The following is a 15049-nucleotide window of genomic DNA, read 5'->3' on the forward strand; positions in this document are numbered from 1 at the left end:
TAACTTCTAGAACTGTTAGAAAATAAATTTCTGTCATTTAAGTTATCTACTCTGTGGTATCTAGGTAGCAGCCTGAGCTAATACAGTATATTTCTAATTTAAGAATTAGTTCACCGAAGATGAATCTTACAGCCCTAACACCTACTTTCAAATTATATTCGTGTTTTTTGTATCTGTATACTTATGTATTTATTGTATTTATATATATACTTATATTAAATGCCCATTTATATATTGAATGTATAGATCTTTACTTATACACTTACAGCTACAGTTGTACCCAGAATGAAATACTATGCCTGTTAGAATGCCTTTTCCTTCCAATTTATATTTTTATACTAAGACCCCTGGCTTCAAAGAGCTTATACTCTAGTCGAAGATTTATGACATATAGACAAAGATCTATAATACAAATTAGGAAAGGAGTGGTAGAAATTATATATTACTTCAGAAGTTAAGATTATTGCTACTGTGGAGGGTGGAGGTAGCACACTGTGGGTGAGTCTGTGTGACTAGAATTGTAGGAAGGAATAAGAAAATCTTGGAAGAGGGAGGATTTGTTCTCAGCCCAGTCATTCTCACTGGTACACCATGGGCATTTGGGGCAGGATCACGCTTCATTCTGTGAAATTATTCAGGGCATTACGAGACGCTTAGCATCCTTAGCCCCCCACTAGCATCCTCCTAGCCTTGTAAGATCTGTATTATCCCCCTACACATTTCCAAAGGCTACTCAGCAGCATCTCCCCCAAGAGAAAACAGAAAGTAAACTTTCATGGATGTGAAGAAAACAGATGTGTTCAAATAAAATGTATTAAGTGACTGAGTAAATGGCTAATATAGTTTATTCTAAAATTCTGCATTTGGAAAATTGTAATATACAAAATCATCATAATATTTTATTAAGTGCTGCTTGTCAGTTACAAGAGCTTATTACATTTACTCAAGAGTTCATCCTAATTTTTCACTTTGAAGCTTTTCATTAATTCATTCATATAGCTTTGACTACATATGATTTCTAAATTGCTTTATCAACTCATTACTCCCAGAATGTTTCTGATGCAATCACCTAAAAAACATCCTTTACTCAAGGCAAAGAAAAGTAATGTATCCTCTTTTTGACTTCCATACACCTTGCCAACTGCCCTAACCTGATCTTTCATTTTAATGGTTTCCCTAAATGCTGTTTGTGATCTGGGTTGGAAATTCAAGGAGAAGGGATCAGAAGTGACAAAAATGGAGAGCGTGAAGGGAGGATGAAGAAATGAGAAGAACCCACACAACCAAGGTCCAAGCTGGGATCTAGAAGAACTAGAATGACCCTCCCAGGTTGTCCCTACCTGGCTGAAATGGTCAGGCTTTTCACTTCAGCCCCATACCCCTCCAGTTAGCTCACTGCATGTGCACAACCCCACGAAGCTGTGGCTTTGGAGGAAGGGCATCTGCTGCTGAGGTGACATGTGAAGGGGATGACCCCTGAAAGTTATCTCTCTCTCACTCACACACACACACACACACACACACACACACCAAGAGTGGTTGGGTGACATGTGAAGGGGATGACCCCTGAAAGTTATCTCTCTCACACACACACACCCAAGAGTGGTTATTAAGTCCTCCACTGAGGTGATATCTGGAAGGGCTTCACAGTGTCCACCACTGATTCTAAAGTCCTTATTTTAAAGAAGTGGGAAACTCAGGGGCAGAAACTTGTGAGTTACAAATCTGAGTCTCAAACTCAGAATTTACATTCCTTGCTTACTATTCTGTAGTAATGATGTCTACTTTGGAAAGAATGAGCAAGGAAATATTTACTTGGTTCAAATAATTTTCTTGAGTGGGACAAACAAAAAGGGATGAGTTCAAACAATTCTTGATGACATTTTTATAGACAGAACTGAATTGCCAAAGTCATCCCTAAATTATGAATAAGGCATTATATGTCTAATTTCTACACATTGGAAGTGTTGTTTTTGAATGTCTTTATGTGTGTTTTACAGGGAATTCTGATCCCTACAAATGCATTACCAACATATACCATAATAATGGCTCCTTTTCTTAAGTCTTCATTGGGTCTAATGGGAAAAGCATGACGCTGACAACTATGCCCAGAACAACACTAAGTAGATGAATGTACTTATTTAGCTTTGATAAAACTTTGATAAACCTTTTTGGTTCTTCATTTTTAATTTTTTCTTTAAAGTGGTTATATATAAGACAACTTCCCATTCAAAATGCTGTGGATAATATGGGGAATATAAGTTATAGGTATCAGTATTATATTTTTATACCATGCTTCCCATCACATACCGTATTTTGGCTACACTGTCCTTTCTGTTCTGTGTACTTGCCACTCTCCTTTTCACCTCAGGGTTTCCACACTCGTTTCTTCTGCCTTGAACAGTGACCCAAAGTCATCACATGGCTGACTCTTTTCTCCTCTCTCAGGTGATGGCATTAAGGTTATCTCCACAGAGGTCCTTACAACCTAAGTAACCACTCCATGTCCAAACCAAATTTCCTTTATACTAATTTATTATCTTAGTAACACAATTATCTCAGATCACCTTGTTTATACATTTTCTGCTACTCATTATTTAGCTCCTAGTACATATCTGTGCCTGGCATTTAAGTAATTATTTTGTGTGAAAGAATAATTCAGGCAATAAATGAGTATTTGTGATTTATAGGACTTTAAATACACATCAGAGATGCAAGAAATTATGACATTTTTCATCTGGGGAAATCAATTTACCCAAATTTCTGAATAAATCTGAACAAAACGTGGGACAGTTTCTATCTTAGTATCACAATTTTTATTAAATAAGCTCTCTACAATATTTTTATCTGAGTCTTCCTAAAGGGCATCCTAAAGGGCATACGGATGTATAAAATGAATGTGCTTCTGTTTCCATAAATAATACATTTTTCAAGGCATCAAAAATATTCACTTTGTGGGAGACATTCCATCTTCTAATTGGTAAAACCTTGTAAAAATGTTGAAAATTCTTAACTTTCAAATTCTACATTAAAAAAAAGCCTATAATAAAGAAAGTCTGTATAAGAGAGACAAACAAAAACAAGCTATAAATTAGGTCACTAGACTTACAATAATATTTTTGCAAGGAGCTTTTACAATATTTGGCTAGCTTTTAAGCTAGGAAAGTAAGATGTCCCAGAAGATTAATTGAACACAGGAATTCAACCTCTGATGGGGTCAAGTGGAATGTCTTTTGTGATCCAGGCTGAACATTTATACTCATACTCAAATATACATCATTCTACTTATCTAAGTGTATGCTTTCAATGAGATATTAAATACTTTATTTTTAATCAGGGAGGTATTAAATTCTTATTTTCAACTATACTTATTTCAAGTCATAAAGTTCTAGACATGTTCACTTGTCTTATTAGAGAGAAATTCTTTTATTTACCTAAAACTCTCATTCTAGTAGCTCTCTCTCTCAACTACGTAGTTACTCTAAGAATTTGGTGCTCGGTGGGAAATACCTTGTTTACTCTACCCTACCATCTATTTTCATGAGAATTTGATTCCATCTACTTTCAAATATCTTCTTTTGAGATGAATGAGACCAGGAAAGCCTGGTCTAAGGAAAGTATATTTTCTTATAGAGGCCAGAGACACAGTAATAATGGATTGATGTGAGGATCATAAAACCACAAGCAGTATCTGATACAGTAAAAGAAAGACACCTTACTAAATTATGAAGTATAGTGGAAATGAGCATAGATAAATCCTAGATTTTTAAATACATTTTGTGTACAAAATTTTAGATAGTAATCATCATTAACTGAAATTAACGTTAGTTTCTCCAAATTACCAGGCCGTTGTCCTAGTCTATGGTGACATCAAAGTGAAAAAAAGGTGGAAAAATAAAAATGCCTTGAATGGGAGCACCTGGCTGGCTCAGTCAGTAGAGCATGTGACGCTTGATCTCAGGGTTGTGAGTTTGAACCCCACATTGGGTGTAGAGCTCACTTATAAAAAAAAATAAAATAAAATAATTTTTTTTTAAAATGCCTTGAATGCAGGCAAAATCCCTCAGTAATCGTTTTCCACAAAGACTAATGCTATGTTGTGCCATAGTCTAACTAATCTTCTATGTTACTCACATAAGGTATTATGTTAAATAGCATGACAATGCAGAAAAAATAAACAAAAACAAATACGGGCCTTTGTCATACTCCACACTCATTTTAGCAGCCTCGCAAAATTAAAAATGTTTTCCAAATGAAATGTCAAGAGAATTATTTATTTTATCCAAGTATAGTGTAGCAAGTCTTGGATGGCACTGTTACTAGTTTCAGGGAAACAGAAAACAATTACAAAACTAAGTTAAAGGCAACTTTATTACAGTATTTTTCCAAACTTCAAAATGCATTTATTATTGAATTTAGAACTAATATATAATACATTATATTACAAAACAGGAAGCATATCTGGTCGGATATTAGCTTGCATGTATTGCCCAAAATATAGTTTCCTAGGAACAGCAGCAACATACAATAGTTTATATCACTAAGTAAAATATTTCTGATGTGACAAAGAATCATTTATAATTTATTTTATGTTCATTTAAAAACAAAGCAAAGTTATCTTTTCTATTTCTTACTAGTTAACACCTTGAAGTTGTTTATACCCTAAAAATATCCACCAGTTTGGAAATATTTCCTTTGGTAGAAAATAGGATTTTTGAAGCTAACCAAACTAAAAGAACACTCAATTTCCCCATTGCAAATAGGGGCAGAATTCTCTTCTTTCCTTTTTTAGGAGCCATATCTGGGCCTCCTTTTCTTCATAGCCATTCTGAAATAGTACCTGCTTTAAAAAATACCCAAAGCTACAATAAACTCTATTCTAATAAAGTCTTCTCTGTTTTATCTTGCCTCCTCATATTTGATTATTTAGGGTAATTTACAACCCACTTTAAACATTATGTAATAATGAATTTAAAAGTAATCTTGGAAATGTAATAACACTAAGGATGTATTTTCCAAATTAGATGAGGATATTATTTGCTCACCTGCCTCTGCTTCACACAACCAACCAAATTCAACTTATAAATAGAGTTCCTTTTCCAACGTCACTACCCTAATAACAATGGAAACAGATATAAAACCACTGAAGCGATTGGAGTCCCTTAATTTGCTCTCTTGGTTTAAAATTTGTGAGCTACCAACTACAACAAAACAAGGTCATCTTCCTCTTTTTTACAATAGCAGGAGATGGTTAGAAAAGTATAGAAAAGGTTCTATTTTTTTGTAAGGCAAATTTAATACAGATTTTCCTATGAGGTTGGAAAAAAGAAAAAGTGAACGAAAAGGTATGTGCTGGCTGCTTGGGGGGGCAAGACTCATAAATCACTGTACGTTAAGAGCACGTGCTGAAACTTCATGGTGCCAGTCACGTAATTTTGTGTATTTGGGACTAAAGACGTGAAGGGGTATCTTTTCCCTGTGGAAATAAAAAAAAAAAAGAAAAGAAAAGAAAAGTGATAGAAGAGTCATAAGAAAGAGAAGGAAAAAGTTTGTACGCTTAGTTCATCATGCAGAAAACATGCCTTATAAAAGCTTAATTTCACATAGCTATTTTATTTAATAGCGAAGATTTTAAGGGTAGAGCATTTTTATAAATATAGAAATTAATCTCTAGAGCCCTCTTGGAAATCCATTTTTATGCCCAAAATAAAATTTCTACAAGACAACACAAATTCATTCACAGAGATCTGTAGTGTTAGCAAAGCATCCGCAAGTATACTCTTCTGCCCACTTACTTCAATACGAAAGGAAATTAACCTTACATGAAATGCAGACAAGAGCTACTAATTTAAAAATCTGTAAGTTTTTTAAGTCCCATAGTTAAGTCCCACAAAAGACACCAAAGTTAAATGCTCAGCTTCTAGTTACAAAGACAAAAAGCCATACCACTACACTTGAAAATGTGAAAAAACAAATCGAGACCATTCATGAAAGGAAAGCATTCAATTTACCAAAAAAATGGACAACTTACTTTGCCTTCTTTGTATTTTCAGTGTCCGACTCTTTCACTGAAATATAATAAGCAATATCCAGTATTAGGTGACTTTTTTTAAAAAACTTGAAAAATCACTTGAGCAATTACCTGTACCAATCAGTATCAAATGGTCAAGCTGCACAGAGCCACTCAAAAACGCTCCACATCATGCTGTCACTGGCTACATAGTATGGTCAGTACTACTACTACTACCGTTATTACTGCTCCACTTCTCAATGCAATTCTCCCGGGCTAGTTCTTATTTTACATTACCCACATTATGCATGGCATAATTTAAGAGCAGACTGCCTCAGGAAAATTACTGTTTCCAATAATCGCCCATCTGTCTAAATGCTATTCTCTATGGCAAAGAACATTTATATATTCGAATCCCTAGGTATTCGCTTACGATGTTCAGTCCCAGTGATCTGGGCGAGGATTCGGAAAGAACGAGACTGAGTCGTTCCAGTCCTTGGACGCCAGTCTTCGGTGTCCTCCATCAGTCTCTTCTTGCTGGCATCACTATGAGTTGGTATGTGATAAAACTCCGTATTGCGCTCCACAATGTGTTTTCTTGGTGGGCTACGATTAAAAGGGAAGGAAAGAATTATAAATCTTTAAATCATATTAAGGATAAAATACCCTCTGCCAAATTATAATTTACACATTTAATATCAATGTTCTTTTTTATATCTTTTGCTTTTCCAAGTGAACTCAGCCTCAATTTTCTTTAAAAAGGTGCCCTTCTATAATACTTGCTTTTTCTTAAACTAGTAAAAAAAAAAAAAAAAAAAAAAAAAAGGTATTTCTATGCTAACATAAAATAATATAAATACCTATTCAAGAGAAAGTTTACCGTTTAGGTGGGGTTTTCCTTTTAATTGACAGAAGAAGGCAGCAGAAGAGAGATTCCAGCATAAAGAAAAGGAAAAGAATAAGAAAAGAAGGAAAATAATGAGAATTGCAACGTCCACAGGAGTTTAAAAAAATTTTTTTAAATTACTTGTATTGTTCTTCTACCTATCTTATGCCTAACAAAACACAGGTATGGACTATATTCACAACCACTGTTAAATATCAACATATTCCCAAAATGTATTGGCTTTCACAAAATTAAATGACCATATCTTCACTACGCCCAGGAACTAAGAATGGTTTAGTACAGGCTGTCAGTAATTCCAAACACAATTTTGAAAAGGGTCAGAACTGTTACTTTCTGGTTTTCTCATTCATGTGTATAGATATCCCTCATCCTAAATAAAGTTGTGTGCAGGTTCAGTGTAGGGAATAAGAGCTATGGTATATGGGAAACCAATGAAATAGTTATCAAAACACCAACATGTAAATCTTGGCTCTATGACTTTACAGATGTGTGATTTTGGACAAGTTACTGAGCCTCACTGAGCCTGTTTTTTCATTTATAGATGAGTCTATCACATACGAAGTGGCACTGTTCTAAGCGTTAAATGAAATAATATATGTGAAAGGGATTAGTAAACTACAGAATTCAAGAACTTTGAGTTTGCTAAGAACATTCATTTTTCTATTAACAAAGCATAAACATTAAGGAATTTATAATGTATATTAATACTTTAGCCTAAGATCTCCTGAACATAACGAATACTCCGTTCTCTCCCCTCCCTTCCCCCACCGCCCCCCCCCCCCAAGACACGACAAATGCAAACTTTTGGAAGCCTTGAGTCTAATTCCAGGAGAGAAAAAGGAGCCTAAGTCTGGACTAGCAGACTACTGCCGTAAGATCCAAGCAGAGAAAGTGTTCAAAGAGTATCAGATGTGGGTGGCAACACCTCCTGGGTGTAACTCATTGCTAGAAAATCATAGGTACTATCAGAATGCCACTGGACTGTTGTCATTTTAATAGTTACACTACCAAAACTGTGTCGGTATACTAGAAGAATTTTTGCCCAGTGAACAACATGATAGGATTAACATTAACACCGGCTTTAAAAAGACAGGCAACAGTTTGAAGCATGACATCCTTCACGTAGTGTGTGTTTTATGCAAGTCATTTAACTTCTCCAAATCTCGATTTTACCCATCTGAGAAAAAGGGATTGCATCTACCTTAAAGAGCTGCTTTGAGGAATAAATGAGATCAATAATGTATGTAAAGTGTTTTCCAAAGTACCTAGTGCACAGTAATGATCACATAATGTGTTGTTTTATGATGCCTAAAAACATTATTTGAAATGCGTATTTTAAGACTATGGGTCATCCACATATATAAAGAACAGAACAGGGGCGCTGCGGTGGCTCAGTAGCTAAGTGTCCAACTCTTGGTTTCCGCTCAGATTCAGGTCACAATCTCATGGGTCATGAGACTGAGCATGTTGGGGCTCCGAGCTCGGTGGGAATCTGCTTGAGATTCTCTCCCTTTGCCCCTGTTCTCGTGTGCATGCCTGTACGCTCTTTTCCTCAAATAAATCAATCTTGAAAAATAAATAACAGAATAAATAATATTTACACACAAAATACTTATAGTTTATGGCAAAATTTTAAGATCCCAGAAGTGAAATATCTAATATTTTACTATTAATTACTTTACTAATTACTTTTACTAAAAACCTAATCCTTTTTAAAAGAGAATTTTAAAAAATTAGAATAGGTAGAGTACTTCATAAGCACACTACATTTAGAAGATATAATTTCCTAAGCAGACAACTCTTTATCTTATGCAATGACTCGAAAAACTTCCTATTTAGCTACTAAAATTAAAGTTTAAATTTCTCTATAATTAGTGAATGTAGTTTACTCTTAAATGGTGCCAATTTCAACTATAAGATTATGTTATTTCCTACAAAAGGTTTGGTCTGTAAAAATACAAAACAGTGGTGTCAAGCTAAGAATAAGTACAATAAGAATAATAAAATGACACCACTTAAGAATACATTTTAGCCATGACATACTTGCAAAAAGCATGGTACACCTTAGACTCTCTGATATTCACCACAGCTTAAGGCCTTGTGTAAGGGATATGAAGTTTCTAAACATTTACTTAGCTTTTCTGGCTCTGACACTCTAAGCTCTGATGACTATGATAAAAGAAGAGCGTCATCTCAATGATTTTATTTTTAAAAATATTTTTGAGCTAGAACATAAATTTAACTATCAAAAGCAAATAATTTATTTCAAAATATAGATATCACAATTAGCAACTTTATTCAAACTTTTAAAAAAATACTAAACGAGAGGCCCAAACTATGTCTCTAACTCCAGTATACATGGTCTACAATACTTATCTATCTCCCTGAAGGTTCAGCTTACTAATTTTTTCCACTGCCGAAGTGGAAAACACACCCACTGATTTATATGAAGTTCTTTAGTATGAAAAACATGTTTCTTAGGTTCCTTAACAAATCTGAAAATTCTAGCATGGAGAAGACACTCACAAAGTTTGCTGGTGGTATTGAATTGAAAGTAAGATGGAAAGTTAAAGAGAGACAATAATGAAAATTACAAAAGGAACCACTGATTAGGTACTTACACGGTGCCAGGGTTACTGAAGGAGGAATAATACACACAAAAAATATGTAACAGAGTAGAGTAGACATTGATGTTCCCAGGATAATGGAAAATGGACAAATATGAGGCAAAAAAAAAGCGGGGGGGGGGGGGAGAAAAAAGAAAGAAAAGGGAAAGGAAAAAGAAGAAAATAAAAAATGAAATAATGAAATTCAAAACAATGAATTTACATGAAGATATTACACAAAACATCATGCCTCAAAATAAACATGTAAACACAGACAAACAAAAATGAACAAATGTTAGTCAAAATTCTGTTATACTGTTAACAGAGAAAGATCCACTATTTAAAAATATCTCTAGGTTGATTTAATTCATTTTAGCATGAATCCAAATTCCTATTATGTTCCTAACAAAAGGCAGAGAATAAAATAATTACTGGATGTAATATGTAGAAACAGAACATTTTAGAATCACTTAAAATCAGAGAATAGGAGAAAGTCTTTCACTCACATAATATGTGAAGTATATATTAATAGCAAATGTAATCTTCTCACAAAAATTATCCTGAATCATTAAAATAAAAACTTAACCCCCCCCAAAAAAATCACTATATCATACACCTGAAACTGTATGTTAACTGGGACTAAGATAAAAACCTAAAAAGCCCAAAAAATTATTCTGAAACAAATATTATAAAGAAATAACATGCTATTTGATTTTTCTCTTATTTTTTAAAAATGTGATTATAATGGAAAATATAGGAAACATACTGGATCATAAATAATGGGCTATCACTTAATTTTCATACTCTCCTCTGTCATTACTGCTCTTATTCACAAGCAAATCCCAGTAAGTTTAGAACTGATTTGTAGGAACTCATGCTTTTGTATTATTAGTGACCTAATTATTACCCAAAATGGCATGTCTGATATGATATAGTAAAGGAACTACATTAATAACATCTGAAAAAGGAAAATCTCAAAACATAATTCATTCACACAGCCTATTAACTGTACAATCATTAAAAACAAATATACTTATATACCATTATGGATAGAGAAGATTGAAATATAAACTCTACATAGTTTGTCAACACACTATTGAATCAATCCTGAAATGAAGTTTAGTCAGAGTAACTAGCAATTCATTATGAATGTAGTGACAAAAACTGCCTACTGGTTTTAGTACTAAGACTGCTCAGTGTAGCTGTTTTTCCTACATATATACCAAAGTCAGTTTCATAAACTCTACAGAGGGCTGAGTTTCACTGTATGGGGGTGGGATGCAGGACTAAGTTGATCTTAATATTTACTGATAGGTACTCTGCTCTAGCCACAATGCAAAGCACACCTTCCTCTGCATTGCTATTTTAAATAGCAGGGAAACAGCTTTCAAAATAACCTCCCCTGAACAGAATTCTAGATACTTATATTTAAACGTTTTTAAGTTTAAGGGAGAAGTTTTATATTACCGTGAAGTTGGGAGGGAAACATTATATGGTGTAGAGAGTGGCAACAAGTGGAGACTTGATTGGTTTCAACCTAAAGATGCCGATTTGTATATATCGAACAAATATCTCCAAGCATTTCAGAAAATGCACCCAAGCGGAACGGCCCATCATACACTGCAATGGCATTTGTGCCAATGTGCCCATGAGAAGACCTGGCTTCACAACCCTGGCTATGCTGCCCACTTGCCCTGTGCCCTGGACAAGGTGCAATCTACAGAAGCCTCTCTCGCCTGAACACTGAAATGGATTACGATTTCTTTTTCTTTCAGACTTCTTGTAAGGGCTTATGTTTAATATATTTAAAGTCACTCTGAAAACCATACAAACACAGATTTGTTGTTAGGATAGATCTCCTAACTGATATAAAAAAAAAAAAAAGAAGTACTATCAAACCCAACTGTACTTTATGCGCATTATTCATTCACACTGACTCAACCCATTTAAAAACAAATACTAGTTCAATATAACAGAAATAAGCCAGGGTCACAGTCAGGTGATGCAGAGGAAAGCATGTCAAACTGGCTTCAAAAAACCTAAGCTTTAGTCTTAATCACTTACAAGATGCATGACCTGAAAAAATTAAGTAACCTCTCAGTGTTCAAAGTTCAAATGAGAATTAAATCACATAATGCATCCAGAAGCACCTAGCACAATGGACAGTAATACCTAATAAATTAATGAATCTGAATCCTGAATTTAAAAATATACATATTTAACCTACATGCTTATATTTATTTTTCCAAGGCCCAATTTTTCCCCTTTACAAGTAAAATTGTTTGTTATGGAATCTAGTAACTAGTCAAATTCTTTGTGTATAAGAATTTAAGTAATACATTAGGGCTGATACACTAGTATGCTATAGTCCTATGTGTATGGAACATGGAACTATTCAATTAGTGGGACTACAGCCACACTGGAATAAAGTTGTTCTAATAATCTGATTGTTAATTCTCTGATATGCCTAAAATAGTTAAATATTATATATTTCTAATTCTAATCTACATTTTGATGATAAATTTCAGCATATGCTCACACTAATCATAACACAAAATTATCTAATGTGATTTTTATCTATTTTTAAGGCTATTAAACACCAGCCAGTGTACCATCAAGACCAACAGTTACAATAGCGAGGTTTTAAAGGTATTCCACAGTGATTCCGAATGTGTACGCCAACTACCTATGACATTTAGTAAGTCAGTAACTGGGGCGCCTGGGTGGCTCAGATGGTTAAGCGTCTGCCTTCGGCTCAGGTCATGATCCCAGGGTCCTGGGATTGAGCCCCGCATCGGGCTCCCTGCTCAGCGGGAAGCCTGCTTCTCCCTCTCCCACTCCCCCTGCTTGTGTTCCCTCTCTCGCTGTGGGTCTCTCTCTGTTAAATAAATAAATAAAATCTTAAAAAAAAAAAAAAGTCAGTAACTATCTCTCTTAATTAATTTCAAAGGTATATATAAACTTTCTATCATCCAGTGACACACAACTGTACATGTAGAGGTCTAAAACTTCCAGCAACATTGTTGAAAAAATCAAAAAGGTTCTTAAGAGACTTTAACCTGGGAAACACTGGTTTGTGATATGAATTTGGAAAACAATTCAGTTTTTATATGTTTTTTGCTAGTGGTACATATGTTTTATGCTTTCTCTTGTATCTTTCTCTTTGTCTTCTAAATAGTCTCGACTGACACAAATTACATTCCCCCAAGCATTACGTCTTATAAACCACTACAGAGCAAACCCCACATACATTTTCTGGCAAAAGTTAAATACTATTATTTATTACCATAGAGCAATTCACTACAACATAGCAATGCAAACCAAACTTATTGAAAACACTAAATGTTGTTTTTTTTAAATGACAGCTGTTTTGCAAAATGTTAATTTTGCAAAAATCAGACACATTCATGCTGTTTACTCATATATAAATCACCATATTTCCTCTCCAGTAATGTGGATACTAACTTTGTCACTTGTGTTTTCTGTAAAGAGAAAAGCATTTTAAAATATTACTATCATATCATATTTTGTATCTTCCAAGGCCAGGGTCTTCAAAATAACATATTGGAACTGTTAGAAGAAATTGCAGTCCAACAAAATTGAAATTAATAAAGGATACATGAAGGACTTACCTCTTGAAAGCAGTGGCACATTATAATGCAAGGGCATACGGAAAGGGAAAAGGTAAATTAAACTTAAAACTACTTGATGCAAAATAGCTTTCCTTCCAGTTTGGAATATAAAGTCTCATTTTGTTCTAAGTAGAGTAAAGAGGGAGAGGAGTAAGGAAAACAGCAAGTCAAGACCAATTAGAAGAAAAATTAAAAATTTCTTAAAGTGCCTTGTTCATTATTATTTATAAGAAGGAACAAGAACACTTACATAGCATTATTAAGAAATCTTCTAAAACTATCAACATAATTATAGATTTCATACTTAACGATGAATAACAATTTCTCAGTAGTAATGCATAATGAATAAACACTTATTTGTGTCTTATGTTAATTAATCTCATATAAATTTGGGTGAGACACCTACCAAATTGGCAAAGTGGTCAGTTACTTTAAATCACTTAAAGACTAATAATCTTTCTGCTTTGAGGAAAAAGACAACTTAAGAATTTAGCTTTATATTCGGCTCAGGTCATGATCCTGGAGTCCCTGGATTGAGTCCCGCATCAGGCTCCCTGCTCCGCAGGGAGTCTGCTTCTCCCTCTGACCCTCCCCCCTCTCATGTGCTTGCTCTCTCTCATTCTCTCTCAAATAAATAAATAAAATCTTAAAAAAAAAAAAAAGAATTTAGCTTTATATACCCTTCTGAACTCTTAAATTTTTGGTTACTGGCATATATTATTTTTAAAATAAAAAGTAATTAATAAAAAGTGACAACTCTCAACTTTGAAAAAGTTTTGTTGCAGATCTTTTGTAACATTATAAAAATATGAAAAATGTACTAATCACATAATTAGTAAATAGTCTGACAATGATTTCAGAAAAAGTTTGATACCTGATGAAGGAAATGCTTTCATCAATACCACAAAACACCTATTCTTCAAAATGACAGATCACTGACTAGTAAAGAGGGTGATTTATTTTTGATTTCTCTAATCTAAATGTAGTAAGAGAAATGTCAACTGCAAATTTGTCTTAGACACCACACTTTGTTTTCACACTAATCAAGTTTTCATTGTCCTAACATCTGGACATTTGAAATCAACCTATTTTTAAATATACTCAGTTTGCTAATGTGAAGCAGTACTTTGCTTGTTAATGATGCAAAACATGTAATAACCCCCCTTCCCCTGAATTCTTGCACAGTGCTAGCCACAGGCACGTGCTCAATAATCACAGGTCCACTGATTAAAAAGCCACCATTGAGGCCTTATTACTACACCACTGCCTACGGTTTCAGTTTGAAAATAATAAGCTTTAAATCATTTTAAGTTTAATCATCAAAGTTGTACCTATAAAACAAAAGTTTAAGCTTCATATTCATATTTTCATGTTTTAAATGTATTACTTTTCCATAACCTCAACTTATTTTTACCTGTACATTAAGAGTATCTTATATGAGTCAGGAGATTTTTTTTCCTTAAAAAAAAAAAAGAAGACTATTTTACTGTACATTAAGAGTATCTTATATGAGTCAGTAGATTTTTTTTTCCTTAAAAAAAAGAAGACTATTTTATAAAATTTCAAGAAATGTTAGTAAGGAGAAATATTTTTGTTCAGACACTTCTTCCAGTGGAACTTTTTACACTGAAACTGGAACTTAATAAACATAGTAAACTTCTGCTTTTAGTTTTCTACAGGGCCAACAATTTGACAGGCAGCATCTTCTCAGAGTATCTCCTTTGATCACTCTAAATTCTACTGTCTTAAAATAGACATACAAAAAAATACATCCAATCACACCTCAACACTACATACTATTTCTCTTCCTCAAATAAAAGAAGAAATAGCGTTCTTTGAAGGACACTAATTTTCCTCAATATATACGTCAAAACTTTAAAAAGCCACCCACAAC

The 15049-nt window shown here is 33.9% G+C and overlaps 1 protein-coding gene across 6 annotated transcripts in view; it reads right to left on the reverse strand.

Annotated features, from left to right (window-relative positions):
• PDLIM5 (PDZ and LIM domain 5) overlaps positions 1 to 15049 on the reverse strand; it is a 203590-nt gene that overhangs the window by 67228 nt on the left and 121313 nt on the right. For 3 of the 6 annotated variants that reach the window (XM_081812130.1, XM_031028410.2, XM_006733530.3), the window contains 2 exons: positions 6444 to 6616; positions 6032 to 6068 (listed from right to left, as the gene is read on the reverse strand). In XM_081812130.1, the coding sequence (XP_081668256.1) occupies positions 6032 to 6068; positions 6444 to 6616 (210 nt within the window). Of the gene's footprint in view, positions 1 to 6031; positions 6069 to 6443; positions 6617 to 6890; positions 7618 to 9538; positions 9556 to 15049 lie in introns of those variants that run through there. The other 3 variants (XM_081812129.1, XM_006733529.3, XM_081812131.1) reach the window with 3 other exon arrangements.

The sequence above is a fragment of the Leptonychotes weddellii genome, chromosome 2 (assembly GCF_054177405.1).
Source record: "Leptonychotes weddellii isolate Sample4059 chromosome 2, ASM5417740v2, whole genome shotgun sequence".
NCBI classification, from domain to species: Eukaryota; Metazoa; Chordata; class Mammalia; order Carnivora; family Phocidae; genus Leptonychotes; species Leptonychotes weddellii.